This window comes from Crinia signifera, chromosome 3, assembly GCF_055691185.1.
Source record: "Crinia signifera chromosome 3, ASM5569118v1, whole genome shotgun sequence".
NCBI classification, from domain to species: domain Eukaryota; kingdom Metazoa; phylum Chordata; class Amphibia; order Anura; family Myobatrachidae; genus Crinia; species Crinia signifera.
Window position 1 is genome coordinate 100,878,477 of NC_139219.1, and position 16,029 is coordinate 100,894,505.

General features: G+C 40.5%; 1 protein-coding gene across 1 annotated transcript in view; it reads left to right on the top strand.

Annotated features, from left to right (window-relative positions):
- The window catches only part of SMOC2 (SPARC related modular calcium binding 2), a 277,834-nt gene that overhangs the window by 171,806 nt on the left and 89,999 nt on the right, over positions 1–16,029 (top strand). Inside the window, exon 8 of the mRNA XM_083176295.1 lies at positions 969–1,155. Coding sequence (XP_083032421.1) covers positions 969–1,155 — 187 coding nt within the window. The remainder of the gene's footprint in view (positions 1–968; positions 1,156–16,029) is intronic.

The window sequence follows — 16,029 nt, forward strand, 5'->3', positions numbered from 1 at the left end:
CTTGTTTATCTGCACCTATGAATTGTGTTATTGTTGTATTTCATTCAGAAGTATTATACTAGCATAACAGTTTCTACGCCCTCCCAGTATACAGTATTTCCAAAGCATCATATTTTGGGGGTATTGCTAGCAGAAGACTTATTGAGATGTGCTACTAGCATTCTTATATCAATTGCAGTGCCGGAAAGCCATACCTTCCAACTGACCCATTTTCGCATGGTAGTCCCATTTTTCTGGGGGTTTGTCCCACTGCTCCACCTGAAGGAAGCAGTGTCCAGCAGTGGAGTGGGAGCTGGGGGCCCTTCTGTCACTCACTACAGTGGCGAGTAAATGCTGTGCACATGCCAGCAGCTCACAGAGAAAGGGCTAATTAATATATATGCAATTTGCCACAACTATGTGCATCTTCCAAGGGAAGTGTTGGGAAATATGCAGCAAATTGAATAGCTCCTGCCACTTAACCTGGAGATACATCACCTCAATGAGAACTAAATTCCCTTCATGGAGTCCAGGTATTGGGGAAGATCACTATGCCATCATATCATCTCTATCATATGCTGGAGCCTGATGTCAAATATGCCCTTCTACATGTGCTGTACTGAAGTTTAAAGGAGGGGTAGTCCGCAGTATGCTCCCATAACCTTTATTGTTTAGTGATCTTTTTTTTGCCCATTTTAGATCAATGTTATTTGAATGTGTAAAAAGACTAATGGTATTTTCTGAATAATAGTATTTATTGCTAATGCTACTACTACTACTACTACTACTTAAATACATCTACTAATTATTAATATTATAATTATATTGTTAGTAGTCGTTGTAGTCATCGTCTATATGGGGATACTTTCCTTTTATTTGGCACCATAATGTATAGAAATTTTATTTTGAAAAGTAAGAATCATTGATTGTACTCAAAATATGATTCTAGCTAAAAATCATTATTATTTATGTTATGTTATTTTATGCAGCATCTTCTTGTGATCAGGAACACCAGTCGGCATTAGAAGAAGCCAGGCAACCAAAAAATGACAATGTTTTCATTCCTGAATGTGCATACGGGGGTTTATACAAGCCTGTACAATGTCACCCTTCCACTGGGTACTGCTGGTGTGTTCTTGTTGACACTGGGCGACCCATTCCGGGCACATCCACAAGGTAATAATGCATGATAACTTTTCAAGTAAAGAGAAACTGTATAATAATTGCAAATTAATGATTTTATTGTCTTAGATAAATACATTAATAAAATGCTGTTTTAAACGGAGATCCTCCTTTTGCCTTTCCTCTCTTCCAAAGCACTATTATTATTATTATTAGTATTAACTATTTATTTTTGTGGTTCAGGTATCTCACTGTTTTTCTTTTGACACTACACCTTTGGTCTAATACAGGGGTGGACGGATTTTTGTAACCCGGGATCCACTTTTGGTACACTCACGTCTCGGTGATCTACCAGCGTCTCCCCCTGGGCCAGATGTTCACCTCCCAGTACAATAAGCTCCTTACAAATTATGGCATATGGTACAATCCAAAATTCACATTATGACACACGGTACGAGCCAAAATTCACATTATGCCACACGGTACAAGTCAAAATTCACATTATGACACACGGTACGAGCCAAAATTCACATTATGACACACGATACGAATCAAAATTGACATTATGACACACAGTACAAACCAAAGTTCACATTATGACACACTGTATGAACCAAAATCCACATTATGACACACCAAAGAACCAGATAATCAGAGAAACTATGCACACTAACCTAACACAAAGGGTCACCTACACTGTGCCCAACCATCCTGCTACCTAATCTGGTGGTGACAAAAGCAAAGCTGCCATGTAAAACCCCATTCTCAGGGACTGAGACAAGACTGCTGCGCCCCCCCCCCCCCCCCCCCATAAAAAATAAATAAAAAAATAAAGATTTTTTCCATTGAGAAATTACAGATTATACGGGCAACAAAACTCCATACCATTGAACTGGGATGAACAGAGACCCCCTTTCTGCACCCCCTTCACAAGTCCACAACAAACACATGTGAAAAAAAAGAGCCAGCTTTCTTACACATTCTGCCCACTGCTGCCGCTGTATTATACCAGCTGCCGCCGCTGTACTCTGCCCGCTGACTTCACTGTGCTCAGCCTGCCACCTCCAGCTTTTAGCATTCCTGGCAGACGCTGACTGCTCCTCAGCCCTCACAGTGTGCGGGTGCGTGGTGACCACACGTGCACCCGCGCATTGCATTACTGGGACCGGACCGCTGAAGACTAGAGGCTTCAGCAGGTTCAATACTTAATATATTATTTTATATATATATATATATATATATATATATATATTATATATACTTTTACATTTAGACATTTTATTTTAGACAGATAACTAAATTATACATATAATTTGTATTAATAATTCCCACTCTTTAGTTTTAAAGTGATATTGTTGTGTCCACTATGTTTCTACTAGAGATTTGTATAGCATTTTACTTATTACATAAGAAATACTACTTTACCTCCAAAAATAAGAAATAAAGACTTTCTGCTAAATTTACTCAAATTAGTTATTCAGGCCAAATGTAATAGGGTGTGAGCATCAGAAAGTTTTAAGGAGGTTTCCCATTTTTGTTTTAAAGTGGCAATCATTTAGAATAAAAAAAGGGTAGATTTTGCCATGTAATTGAGTGCTTCTTTAAATAAAATGGGAAAAATACAGCCTATTACATTTGGCCCTAGGTTTATATAGGTTTGCATTTACAGTAAATGTATATTTTCATAAAGTCTTTTATGATAAACAGTAGTGACACTGATCTTATTGTAAAGCTTCATGTGTACATGTGGACTCCTAGTGGGACTGTCTAGAATTAAATACATGTTCAAGGTGTATCAGAGCCTACATCATTGGGCCTTATTCTAGTTCACTCTTTCTGACAAAATCCTTCTTAGATGGACAAAACCATGTGCACTGCAGGTGGGGCAGATGTTACTTGTGCAGAGAGAATTAGATTTGGGTGGGGTTTTACTTCAAAGTGAGATCTATATTGCAGTGTAAAGCAGCCAGTATTTACCCTGCACAGAAACAAAATAACTCGCCCAAAACGAATTCTCTCTGCACAAGTTACATCTGCCCCACCTGCAGTGCACATGGTTTTGTCCATCTAAGAAGGATTATGTCAGAAAGAGTGATCTAGAATAAGACACAGAGAGAGCTTTTTTCCAATCGCACAGGTAAAGATGGTTCTATGTGTTGCAAACCCCTTTATTAGATATACACTCAATTAATGGTGGGGTGTGCTGCCACTGAGACAGGAATTGGACATATACTTGAAGGAAAGAAAAGACTGTCTTGTGTGTGGCGCACTCGGAGAAGAGAGATAGATTATTAAACGTAAAAATTAACTTTTATTGTTTTAATACTTAAAATGGCGACATATAAAACACAACATACATGGGTGAAAAATGGGGGTAAGAATAAAAAAGGAAAAAACTAGAGGTTTTTCCTGCTTAGTGGACCCCTTAATCCTTTAATTCCTGTGATTGATCGGAGTTAGGCACATTTAATTCCTATTTTTATATTTGACTCACTGTGGAGTAGGTATGTTGTGCCCTAAGTACTCCTAAATTATATTTAGTGGATCCCCTTGCAACAGGATCTCATATGTTTTATTCTTCTGCGTCTCACCTAAAATCTCCTGGTATGTATCCTGAGTATTAAACAATAGGTGGGTACTACCCTTTGGATCTTTACGGTGATAATGGGTATTATCACAATAAGTCTGTACAGAGCCTTGTCTGAATCAGTGAGTCACAGTGGGTGTAGGATGATTGGAGGTGGCGAGTAGAGGCACCCTTATCTGGACACCCCTAATACCCACTGTCTCTACTGATGTGATACATTTACACTCATGTGTTTTAGCATCATATTCTGCAACTATGTGCTGAGATGGAAATCGCTTAGTGTGTACCCCGGTGGACCACTAAATTGATGGTGGGTATATATGGCAATATGCCCCTGTATTCGTGACACACCGAGTGTTTCCTACACGCATGTGAGGAGGCTTCTTATGAGATGGAATAAGCCAGGTACATCTGTGGGTCAAAGTGGCATATGTTGTTTGTAGACTTGGGAGCCGGGATCCGTGCGTGGTGTCACCCGCTACCCTAAGTCAGTGTACCTGTGACGCCGTATTTGGCGTGTTTGAAGTTTGGGATTGCCTGGTGTGTATTCACTTTAATTTCACAAGTGAAATTGCCTGGGTAGTAACTCAATTGACAGATTGCAAGCGATCTGGAGGTAAGTATATAACAATATGAGTCAGCGCGGTACTTGTGCGGTAAGGTGAGACAGATATCAATGTAAGTCAAATGACATGCATTGCTTATAGGGTTGAGAGCCGGGATCCGTACGTACTGTCCCTTGAGGCTCTAACTTGGTGCGCACACAGCGCCGTATCTGGCGTATCTTAGGCTGGAATTGCCTGGTGTGTGTCCACTTGAAACTTCAAAGGTGGGGTTGCCTCAATAATTATTCAATTAGTAAATGGCAAGCCATATGTTGGTAAGTGTTTATTAGTATCTCACCCCTATGGATAAGCAATTTTAGGTGGATATAGGATTTATACTGTCTATAACCTTATTAACCGGTTACTATCCAGACCGCTTTAGATCATTTCCAAAGGACAGTGATTAAATAGTGCGTTACCAGCTCAGATCGCTTGGTGTGTATTCAATTGGCAATTCATCAATTTATAGGTATATGCGACCACTTCAGCATGTAGCAATTCATCAATTTATTGGTACACGCGACCACATCAGTAGAATGCTTATACACAGGTATAGTATGGATGTAAATATTTTAATGTGGAAATAAACTTTTCACAGGCTCATTAAACTTATATTGGGATTAATGCCCAGGAAGATTGGTGCATACGCAAAGTAACAAAATCAAGAGGGAGAGACGCTGCAGTAAAGTCGTCACACCGCGACCTTCCCTGTCAGCGTTCACCTCTGATCCGTGCGGACGCTTCTAGGTAGCACAGAGAATAAGTGTGCCGGCTTCCTTCAACAGCGTGTAGCTGGCTGCCGTGCAGCAGGGAGCTTGGAGCCCGTCTCCCGCTTGACACTATCTCACGTGCTATCTCTTATTCGCGCATATCACAGATCAAAGTACATTTCCTATTACAAGGGGAAGGGATAAGGGGGATTTTTACACACTAAGTGTGTGGGTCGACGCGCGTATCGCCGTGCAGCTTCATCAGGACCAACCAGGTATGTGCCCGGAAGTCCTTTAAGTACCTGCCTGCCCATGAATATTCATGAGTTCAGGTGTGGGAGTGTCTCTGTTGGGAATAGTCTTAGAAAGTGACATTCTCTTTGTTTATGCATTGCATTGCTACTAGCCCTTTATTGCTATATCGAGGTACTCCTTCTATGTGTTATTATTATCAATGACAGATATAGTTTGTGAGTACCGTTATTTGCGATAATACGCAAAATGAAATAAAAAGGGAAGGAAAAGGAATGACTATGTTGGTTGTCATTCAATGACTGGCATAGTTGGCTGGAGATATGGAAATGACCAATTTTTATATAGTGTAGAGTTGACAGTGGGAATAGAATATGCGTTCGTGTGATGATACTTATGCTTCATTTACAAGTCCCTTGCATTAATTCATAGGTGCCATAAAGATTTCTTTAATATGTATAAGTATGCAACAGTGCTGTGTTAGGATTAATATAAAGAAGGGGGTCCGGGATTTTCCGTGAATGTGATGCTAAAAGAGATTAAAAATGTGATAATATTCTGCAGTGGACTATTATAGTGTGTCGTGTCAGAACTGATGATAGGTTCTTTCCATATGATGTGATACGCGTGATATACGCGAAGGGATAATAATAGAGTGTTTGGTGAGCCTTAGGTGAATAATAATATAAATTGATAAAGTTGATGGAATAAATAAATATTAAATATAAGTAAATTTAATAAGTATAATAATAATAATAATAATAAAGAAATATAATAAAAAAATATAAAATAAAAAATTGAATATAGATAAAAAAGTGAAGTATGAATATGAAATTGAGAAATAAATAAAATGAGGAATAAAAATGTGTGAAAAAAAAAAAAAAAAATCAAACAGCAAAAATTAACACTCGTGAAAAACTAGGAATAGGGGGAGAATTCTTGATGACGGTGGTGTGTAGTTTGGTGATAACATGTGATGGTGACGGTAACCTTTTGTTTTTTTCTTCAATGGTCTCATGGGTTTACAGAGGGGTGTAATAGTTAATCTGTAGGGAATTAATGCCCGTATCAGATATAGGTCCTCTGAATTCTTGAAGCAGTGTTCCCATTTGTAGAGTATAGTAGATATGTGGTGGGACAGGGAGAGGAAGATTTTGAGATGTTGGGGGTTGATGCCCGTATCACGGTCCTCTGAGTTGATGAAGCTGTGATCCCGTCAAGGTAGATATTGAAGATGTGTTATAGGACATGGAGGGCAGGATTTTGATACGATGGTAGGTGGTAATTCTATATGGCTTATATGCCCATTATAAATCTCACAGATACACTGAGTAGTTGTTCTCTTCATTCAAGCCATTTGGAGACATGGTATTCATGAGAAATATCAATCGCGTCTCCTGTTTGAGGAGTTCTCTATCCCAATCTCCCCTCCTTATCCCCATTTCCACTTTGGTCATACCATACACTTTCAAGCCTTTTGTGTTGCCTTGGTGGTATTTGGTGAAATGTTTCGCTACTGGCGTCAAGGTTTTGAAATTTGCTTGATCTCTTGTAGCATTCTTGATGCTAAGGAGATGCTCAGATATCCGGGTTTTCAGGGGTCTTCTTGTTTTTCCAATGTAATGCTTCTTGCAGGGGCATTCGATGTTATAGATGACCCCTGCTGTATCGCATGTAATGTATTTCTGGATTTTCCATTTTTTGTTGTATCTATCAACATAGGAATCTTGAGGGTTCATGTAGGTGCAAATTTTACATGTCCCACATTTGAAGGAGCCTTGTTTCTTGATTGTAATTTTAGTTTCCTTTTCAAGGTGGCTGTGCACTAGGAGGTCCCTCAGATTCGCACTCCGCCTCCAACTAATATCAACTTATTTCCAAGGATTTCTTCCAAATCCTTATCTGTTTTTAGGATGTTGATATGTTTATCCAGTGCTCTCTGGACTTCTTGCCACTCCTGACAGAACGTGCCTATAAATCTGATTTTCTCTTGTTTGTCTATAGGTTTGGTTCTGGGTACAAGGAGTTTTTCTCTATCATATGAGTTGACTTCTTTTCGTGCTTTCCGTGTGGCTCTTTTACTGTAGCCTCTGTTCTTCAGCCTCTGATCCAATTCATCTGCCCTCTCTTTGTAAGTTGCTGGTTTTGAGCAGTTTCGCTTCGTTCTTAGGAATTCACCTTTTGGAAGTCCTTTGACTACTGGAGGAAAGTGTGAACTGTCATAGTGAAGTAATGAGTTTGTTGCCGTGCTTTTGCGAAAGATATCTGTGGCGATTGTTCCATTAGGTTCCACAGATATCAAGAGATCTAGGTATTCCACCTGTTGTTGGCTCATGTGTGAGGTTAACCTGAGGTTGAGGTTGTTTACATTCAACATATCAAGGAATTTGATGAATAAGTCCACTTCGCCTTCCCACACTATGAGCAGGTCATCGATGTATCGTAACCATAATAAAATGTGTACCGTGTACATCTCATTTTCTTCTGTAAAGACCCGCTCCCGTTCCCACCACCCCAGGTACAGGTTTGCGTACGTGGGGGCACAAGTGCTCCCCATCGCAGTCCCCCGTACCTGGAGGTAGAAACGGTCTTCACACACGAAGTATTTTTTAGACAGAACAAAATGTAATAATTTGATAATAAAGTCGTTTAGTGGTGTGTGGCGGTCCATACTTAGAAAATATTTGGTTGCTTGTATCCCACAGTCATGTATGATGCTTGTGTACAAGCTCTCGACGTCGCATGTGATCAGCCATGATTTTTCATTCAGCGTGATGTCTTGTAGCTTGTTCAGGACGTCCATCGTGTCGCGGACATAGGAGGGTAAGGTGGTAACGAAGCGTCTTAAGTGGTGGTCCACAAATTGGCTCGCTTTTTCAGTAAGGCCCCCTATTCCCGACACGATGGGTCTTCCTGGTGGGTTCTCCTCGCTCTTGTGCACTTTGGGCAACAGGTAAAAGGTGGGTATTTTCACATTTTTCACCGTTAGAAAGTCATATTGGGATTTGGCTATGACCCCGTCTCTCTTTCCTTGATCTATTATTCTTTGGTAGATCTCTAAGTAGTCATTGGTGGGGTTGAAAATCAACTTTTTATAGGTGGATGGATCATTTAGCTGTCTCCTTAGTTCTGTCTGATATTTCTCTCGCGACCACAACACTATGTTGCCCCCTTTGTCGGAGGGTTTCACGATCGTGTCTTTCCAGTCTTTGATTTCACGTAAGGCTTCTCTTTCTGATTTGGTCAGATTATCATGCAGATGATGCACCCCCTTGTTCTTCTCTATTTCATCAAACTCTCTGCTCACGAGTTCCAGAAATACTTTGATCTGTGGGCAGATGGAGGGGTCAGGGAAAAAGGTGGATTTTTTCTTCAGGGATGTATCCTGTATTCCAGTGGCTTGTGTGGGTATAGTGTCAATACTTTCATCCACATCTGCCAAGTCTTGGAGTATTTGCAGCATCTGCATATCGCTATTATCAAAGTATTGGTCAATCAGTGTTTGGGAGGGATCAATGTTAGTTGTTCCTGGGAAAAACTCTTGTTGTGTATTAGGGCATTGTTCAGAGCGCTTTTTGAAAAACTTCTTTAATAATAGTTTTCTTGTGTATAGTTGGAGGTCTTTCTGGAATTCAAATCTGTCAATGGTTTTGGTGGGCGAGAAAGAGAGGCCTTTGTTTAAGATGGAGGTTTGTGCTTCTGTTAAGATATGATTTGTGAGATTTATAATTCTCAAGGAGTCCGCAGGGGTTACCTCCTGTATCTTCTGGTATCCCTGCGGTCCTCTCTCCATTCTCTTGGCCCTCTCTTTCCTCTTCTTCCCTCTCCTTGTCCTCCTCCATCTCGTTCCAGTATTCCCCGTGTATCCCGGGGACTGACCCCTAAAAAATCCCTCCTAGTTCTGTTAGTCTGGGAAAATTCCGTTTGTTCACCTTCCGAAGAGTCTACGTCAGACGTAGTGTAACCTGTGGTGTTGTTCTGTGGTCTCCTCCTGTTATTGAGATTCCATTTATATACCTTGTTATTTTGGAAATCATTAAGATCTCTTTGGAGTTTTCCCTTTTTCCTGCTAATCAGTTCTTTTTCAATGTCTTCTAGTTCCGCTTTGATTTTTTGGTATGTTTTCTGGAACTTGTCCAGGGTCTCAAAGTTTTTAAGTTTGTCACCCAGGGCATTGATCTCCTGTGTGTATTTATCTAACATGATTTCATCATGTTTGATGAGGACATTGATGAGGCTGAAGGAACAGGTAGTTAGTATCTTTTCCCATTCGTTTTTAAGGGACTCATTTGCTAGCTCGTAGGAAGGGAATATTCTGGGTCTGAGACCTCTAGGTGTTATTTGTTGTCTGATGTAACTTTCAAATGTTGCCTTGTTCCAGAAGGTCTTTGTTTGCTTTGCTAATACCAGTTTCAAATTGTATATGTCATTCATCCAGTCTTCTTGTCTTGTGTCTATGTGCGTTATGTCCTTTTCTAACATGGTTTCTAGACATTTTTTTAGATTGGTTTGTCTACTGTTAAGTTCTTGGCTGAGGCTAAATGCCTGTGCTGTTGATGTTGTTGCCGTGAACATAGGTAGTGTGGGTGCTGATGCCCCATGTAGAGACATTCTGGCAGGTCAAAAAAGAGGACTTGGTCGGGCCTCCTGGTTTAATACACGTTATATTTGTATGTATTTAAATAACATAATATGTACCGTGCTGATTGGTTGGAAGGTGAGAATGAATCTCACTATTGGATTGGACACAGAGAGAGCTTTTTTCCAATCGCACAGGTAAAGATGGTTCTATGTGTTGCAAACCCCTTTATTAGATATACACTCAATTAATGGTGGGGTGTGCTGCCACTGAGACAGGAATTGGACATATACTTGAAGGAAAGAAAAGACTGTCTTGTGTGTGGCGCACTCGGAGAAGAGAGATAGATTATTAAACGTAAAAATTAACTTTTATTGTTTTAATACTTAAAATGGCGACATATAAAACACAACATACATGGGTGAAAAATGGGGGTAAGAATAAAAAAGGAAAAAACTAGAGGTTTTTCCTGCTTAGTGGACCCCTTAATCCTTTAATTCCTGTGATTGATCGGAGTTAGGCACATTTAATACCTATTTTTATATTTGACTCACTGTGGAGTAGGTATGTTGTGCCCTAAGTACTCCTAAATTATATTTAGTGGATCCCCTTGCAACAGGATCTCATATGTTTTATTCTTCTGCGTCTCACCTAAAATCTCCTGGTATGTATCCTGAGTATTAAACAATAGGTGGGTACTACCCTTTGGATCTTTACGGTGATAATGGGTATTATCACAATAAGTCTGTACAGAGCCTTGTCTGAATCAGTGAGTCACAGTGGGTGTAGGATGATTGGAGGTGGCGAGTAGAGGCACCCTTATCTGGACACCCCTAATACCCACTGTCTCTACTGATGTGATACATTTACACTCATGTGTTTTAGCATCATATTCTGCAACTATGTGCTGAGATGGAAATCGCTTAGTGTGTACCCCGGTGGACCACTAAATTGATGGTGGGTATATATGGCAATATGCCCCTGTATTCGTGACACACCGAGTGTTTCCTACACGCATGTGAGGAGGCTTCTTATGAGATGGAATAAGCCAGGTACATCTGTGGGTCAAAGTGGCATATGTTGTTTGTAGACTTGGGAGCCGGGATCCGTGCGTGGTGTCACCCGCTACCCTAAGTCAGTGTACCTGTGACGCCGTATTTGGCGTGTTTGAAGTTTGGGATTGCCTGGTGTGTATTCACTTTAATTTCACAAGTGAAATTGCCTGGGTAGTAACTCAATTGACAGATTGCAAGCGATCTGGAGGTAAGTATATAACAATATGAGTCAGCGCGGTACTTGTGCGGTAAGGTGAGACAGATATCAATGTAAGTCAAATGACATGCATTGCTTATAGGGTTGAGAGCCGGGATCCGTACGTACTGTCCCTTGAGGCTCTAACTTGGTGCGCACACAGCGCCGTATCTGGCGTATCTTAGGCTGGAATTGCCTGGTGTGTGTCCACTTGAAACTTCAAAGGTGGGGTTGCCTCAATAATTATTCAATTAGTAAATGGCAAGCCATATGTTGGTAAGTGTTTATTAGTATCTCACCCCTATGGATAAGCAATTTTAGGTGGATATAGGATTTATACTGTCTATAACCTTATTAACCGGTTACTATCCAGACCGCTTTAGATCATTTCCAAAGGACAGTGATTAAATAGTGCGTTACCAGCTCAGATCGCTTGGTGTGTATTCAATTGGCAATTCATCAATTTATAGGTATATGCGACCACTTCAGCATGTAGCAATTCATCAATTTATTGGTACACGCGACCACATCAGTAGAATGCTTATACACAGGTATAGTATGGATGTAAATATTTTAATGTGGAAATAAACTTTTCACAGGCTCATTAAACTTATATTGGGATTAATGCCCAGGAAGATTGGTGCATACGCAAAGTAACAAAATCAAGAGGGAGAGACGCTGCAGTAAAGTCGTCACACCGCGACCTTCCCTGTCAGCGTTCACCTCTGATCCGTGCGGACGCTTCTAGGTAGCACAGAGAATAAGTGTGCCGGCTTCCTTCAACAGCGTGTAGCTGGCTGCCGTGCAGCAGGGAGCTTGGAGCCCGTCTCCCGCTTGACACTATCTCACGTGCTATCTCTTATTCGCGCATATCACAGATCAAAGTACATTTCCTATTACAAGGGGAAGGGATAAGGGGGATTTTTACACACTAAGTGTGTGGGTCGACGCGCGTATCGCCGTGCAGCTTCATCAGGACCAACCAGGTATGTGCCCGGAAGTCCTTTAAGTACCTGCCTGCCCATGAATATTCATGAGTTCAGGTGTGGGAGTGTCTCTGTTGGGAATAGTCTTAGAAAGTGACATTCTCTTTGTTTATGCATTGCATTGCTACTAGCCCTTTATTGCTATATCGAGGTACTCCTTCTATGTGTTATTATTATCAATGACAGATATAGTTTGTGAGTACCGTTATTTGCGATAATACGCAAAATGAAATAAAAAGGGAAGGAAAAGGAATGACTATGTTGGTTGTCATTCAATGACTGGCATAGTTGGCTGGAGATATGGAAATGACCAATTTTTATATAGTGTAGAGTTGACAGTGGGAATAGAATATGCGTTCGTGTGATGATACTTATGCTTCATTTACAAGTCCCTTGCATTAATTCATAGGTGCCATAAAGATTTCTTTAATATGTATAAGTATGCAACAGTGCTGTGTTAGGATTAATATAAAGAAGGGGGTCCGGGATTTTCCGTGAATGTGATGCTAAAAGAGATTAAAAATGTGATAATATTCTGCAGTGGACTATTATAGTGTGTCGTGTCAGAACTGATGATAGGTTCTTTCCATATGATGTGATACGCGTGATATACGCGAAGGGATAATAATAGAGTGTTTGGTGAGCCTTAGGTGAATAATAATATAAATTGATAAAGTTGATGGAATAAATAAATATTAAATATAAGTAAATTTAATAAGTATAATAATAATAATAATAATAATAAAGAAATATAATAAAAAAATATAAAATAAAAAATTGAATATAGATAAAAAAGTGAAGTATGAATATGAAATTGAGAAATAAATAAAATGAGGAATAAAAATGTGTGAAAAAAAAAAAAAAAATCAAACAGCAAAAATTAACACTCGTGAAAAACTAGGAATAGGGGGAGAATTCTTGATGACGGTGGTGTGTAGTTTGGTGATAACATGTGATGGTGACGGTAACCTTTTGTTTTTTTCTTCAATGGTCTCATGGGTTTACAGAGGGGTGTAATAGTTAATCTGTAGGGAATTAATGCCCGTATCAGATATAGGTCCTCTGAATTCTTGAAGCAGTGTTCCCATTTGTAGAGTATAGTAGATATGTGGTGGGACAGGGAGAGGAAGATTTTGAGATGTTGGGGGTTGATGCCCGTATCACGGTCCTCTGAGTTGATGAAGCTGTGATCCCGTCAAGGTAGATATTGAAGATGTGTTATAGGACATGGAGGGCAGGATTTTGATACGATGGTAGGTGGTAATTCTATATGGCTTATATGCCCATTATAAATCTCACAGATACACTGAGTAGTTGTTCTCTTCATTCAAGCCATTTGGAGACATGGTATTCATGAGAAATATCAATCGCGTCTCCTGTTTGAGGAGTTCTCTATCCCAATCTCCCCTCCTTATCCCCATTTCCACTTTGGTCATACCATACACTTTCAAGCCTTTTGTGTTGCCTTGGTGGTATCTGGTGAAATGTTTCGCTACTGGCGTCAAGGTTTTGAAATTTGCTTGATCTCTTGTAGCATTCTTGATGCTAAGGAGATGCTCAGATATCCGGGTTTTCAGGGGTCTTCTTGTTTTTCCAATGTAATGCTTCTTGCAGGGGCATTCGATGTTATAGATGACCCCTGCTGTATCGCATGTAATGTATTTCTGGATTTTCCATTTTTTGTTGTATCTATCAACATAGGAATCTTGAGGGTTCATGTAGGTGCAAATTTTACATGTCCCACATTTGAAGGAGCCTTGTTTCTTGATTGTAATTTTAGTTTCCTTTTCAAGGTGGCTGTGCACTAGGAGGTCCCTCAGATTCGCACTCCGCCTCCAACTAATATCAACTTATTTCCAAGGATTTCTTCCAAATCCTTATCTGTTTTTAGGATGTTGATATGTTTATCCAGTGCTCTCTGGACTTCTTGCCACTCCTGACAGAACGTGCCTATAAATCTGATTTTCTCTTGTTTGTCTATAGGTTTGGTTCTGGGTACAAGGAGTTTTTCTCTATCATATGAGTTGACTTCTTTTCGTGCTTTCCGTGTGGCTCTTTTACTGTAGCCTCTGTTCTTCAGCCTCTGATCCAATTCATCTGCCCTCTCTTTGTAAGTTGCTGGTTTTGAGCAGTTTCGCTTCGTTCTTAGGAATTCACCTTTTGGAAGTCCTTTGACTACTGGAGGAAAGTGTGAACTGTCATAGTGAAGTAATGAGTTTGTTGCCGTGCTTTTGCGAAAGATATCTGTGGCGATTGTTCCATTAGGTTCCACAGATATCAAGAGATCTAGGTATTCCACCTGTTGTTGGCTCATGTGTGAGGTTAACCTGAGGTTGAGGTTGTTTACATTCAACATATCAAGGAATTTGATGAATAAGTCCACTTCGCCTTCCCACACTATGAGCAGGTCATCGATGTATCGTAACCATAATAAAATGTGTACCGTGTACATCTCATTTTCTTCTGTAAAGACCCGCTCCCGTTCCCACCACCCCAGGTACAGGTTTGCGTACGTGGGGGCACAAGTGCTCCCCATCGCAGTCCCCCGTACCTGGAGGTAGAAACGGTCTTCACACACGAAGTAGTTTTTAGACAGAACAAAATGTAATAATTTGATAATAAAGTCGTTTAGTGGTGTGTGGCGGTCCATACTTAGAAAATATTTGGTTGCTTGTATCCCACAGTCATGTATGATGCTTGTGTACAAGCTCTCGACGTCGCATGTGATCAGCCATGATTTTTCATTCAGCGTGATGTCTTGTAGCTTGTTCAGGACGTCCATCGTGTCGCGGACATAGGAGGGTAAGGTGGTAACGAAGCGTCTTAAGTGGTGGTCCACAAATTGGCTCGCTTTTTCAGTAAGGCCCCCTATTCCCGACACGATGGGTCTTCCTGGTGGGTTCTCCTCGCTCTTGTGCACTTTGGGCAACAGGTAAAAGGTGGGTATTTTCACATTTTTCACCGTTAGAAAGTCATATTGGGATTTGGTTATGACCCCGTCTCTCTTTCCTTGATCTATTATTCTTTGGTAGATCTCTAAGTAGTCATTGGTGGGGTTGAAAATCAACTTTTTATAGGTGGATGGATCATTTAGCTGTCTCCTTAGTTCTGTCTGATATTTCTCTCGCGACCACAACACTATGTTGCCCCCTTTGTCGGAGGGTTTCACGATCGTGTCTTTCCAGTCTTTGATTTCACGTAAGGCTTCTCTTTCTGATTTGGTCAGATTATCATGCAGATGATGCACCCCCTTGTTCTTCTCTATTTCATCAAACTCTCTGCTCACGAGTTCCAGAAATACTTTGATCTGTGGGCAGATGGAGGGGTCAGGGAAAAAGGTGGATTTTTTCTTCAGGGATGTATCCTGTATTCCAGTGGCTTGTGTGGGTATAGTGTCAATACTTTCATCCACATCTGCCAAGTCTTGGAGTATTTGCAGCATCTGCATATCGCTATTATCAAAGTATTGGTCAATCAGTGTTTGGGAGGGATCAATGTTAGTTGTTCCTGGGAAAAACTCTTGTTGTGTATTAGGGCATTGTTCAGAGCGCTTTTTAAAAAAAACTTCTTTAATAATAGTTTTCTTGTGTATAGTTGGAGGTCTTTCTGGAATTCAAATCTGTCAATGGTTTTGGTGGGCGAGAAAGAGAGGCCTTTGTTTAAGATGGAGGTTTGTGCTTCTGTTAAGATATGATTTGTGAGATTTATAATTCTCAAGGAGTCCGCAGGGGTTACCTCCTGTATCTTCTGGTATCCCTGCGGTCCTCTCTCCATTCTCTTGGCCCTCTCTTTCCTCTTCTTCCCTCTCCTTGTCCTCCTCCATCTCGTTCCAGTATTCCCCGTGTATCCCGGGGACTGACCCCTAAAAAATCCCTCCTAGTTCTGTTAGTCTGGGAAAATTCCGTTTGTTCACCTTCCGAAGAGTCTACGTCAGACGTAGTGTAACCTGTGGTGTTGT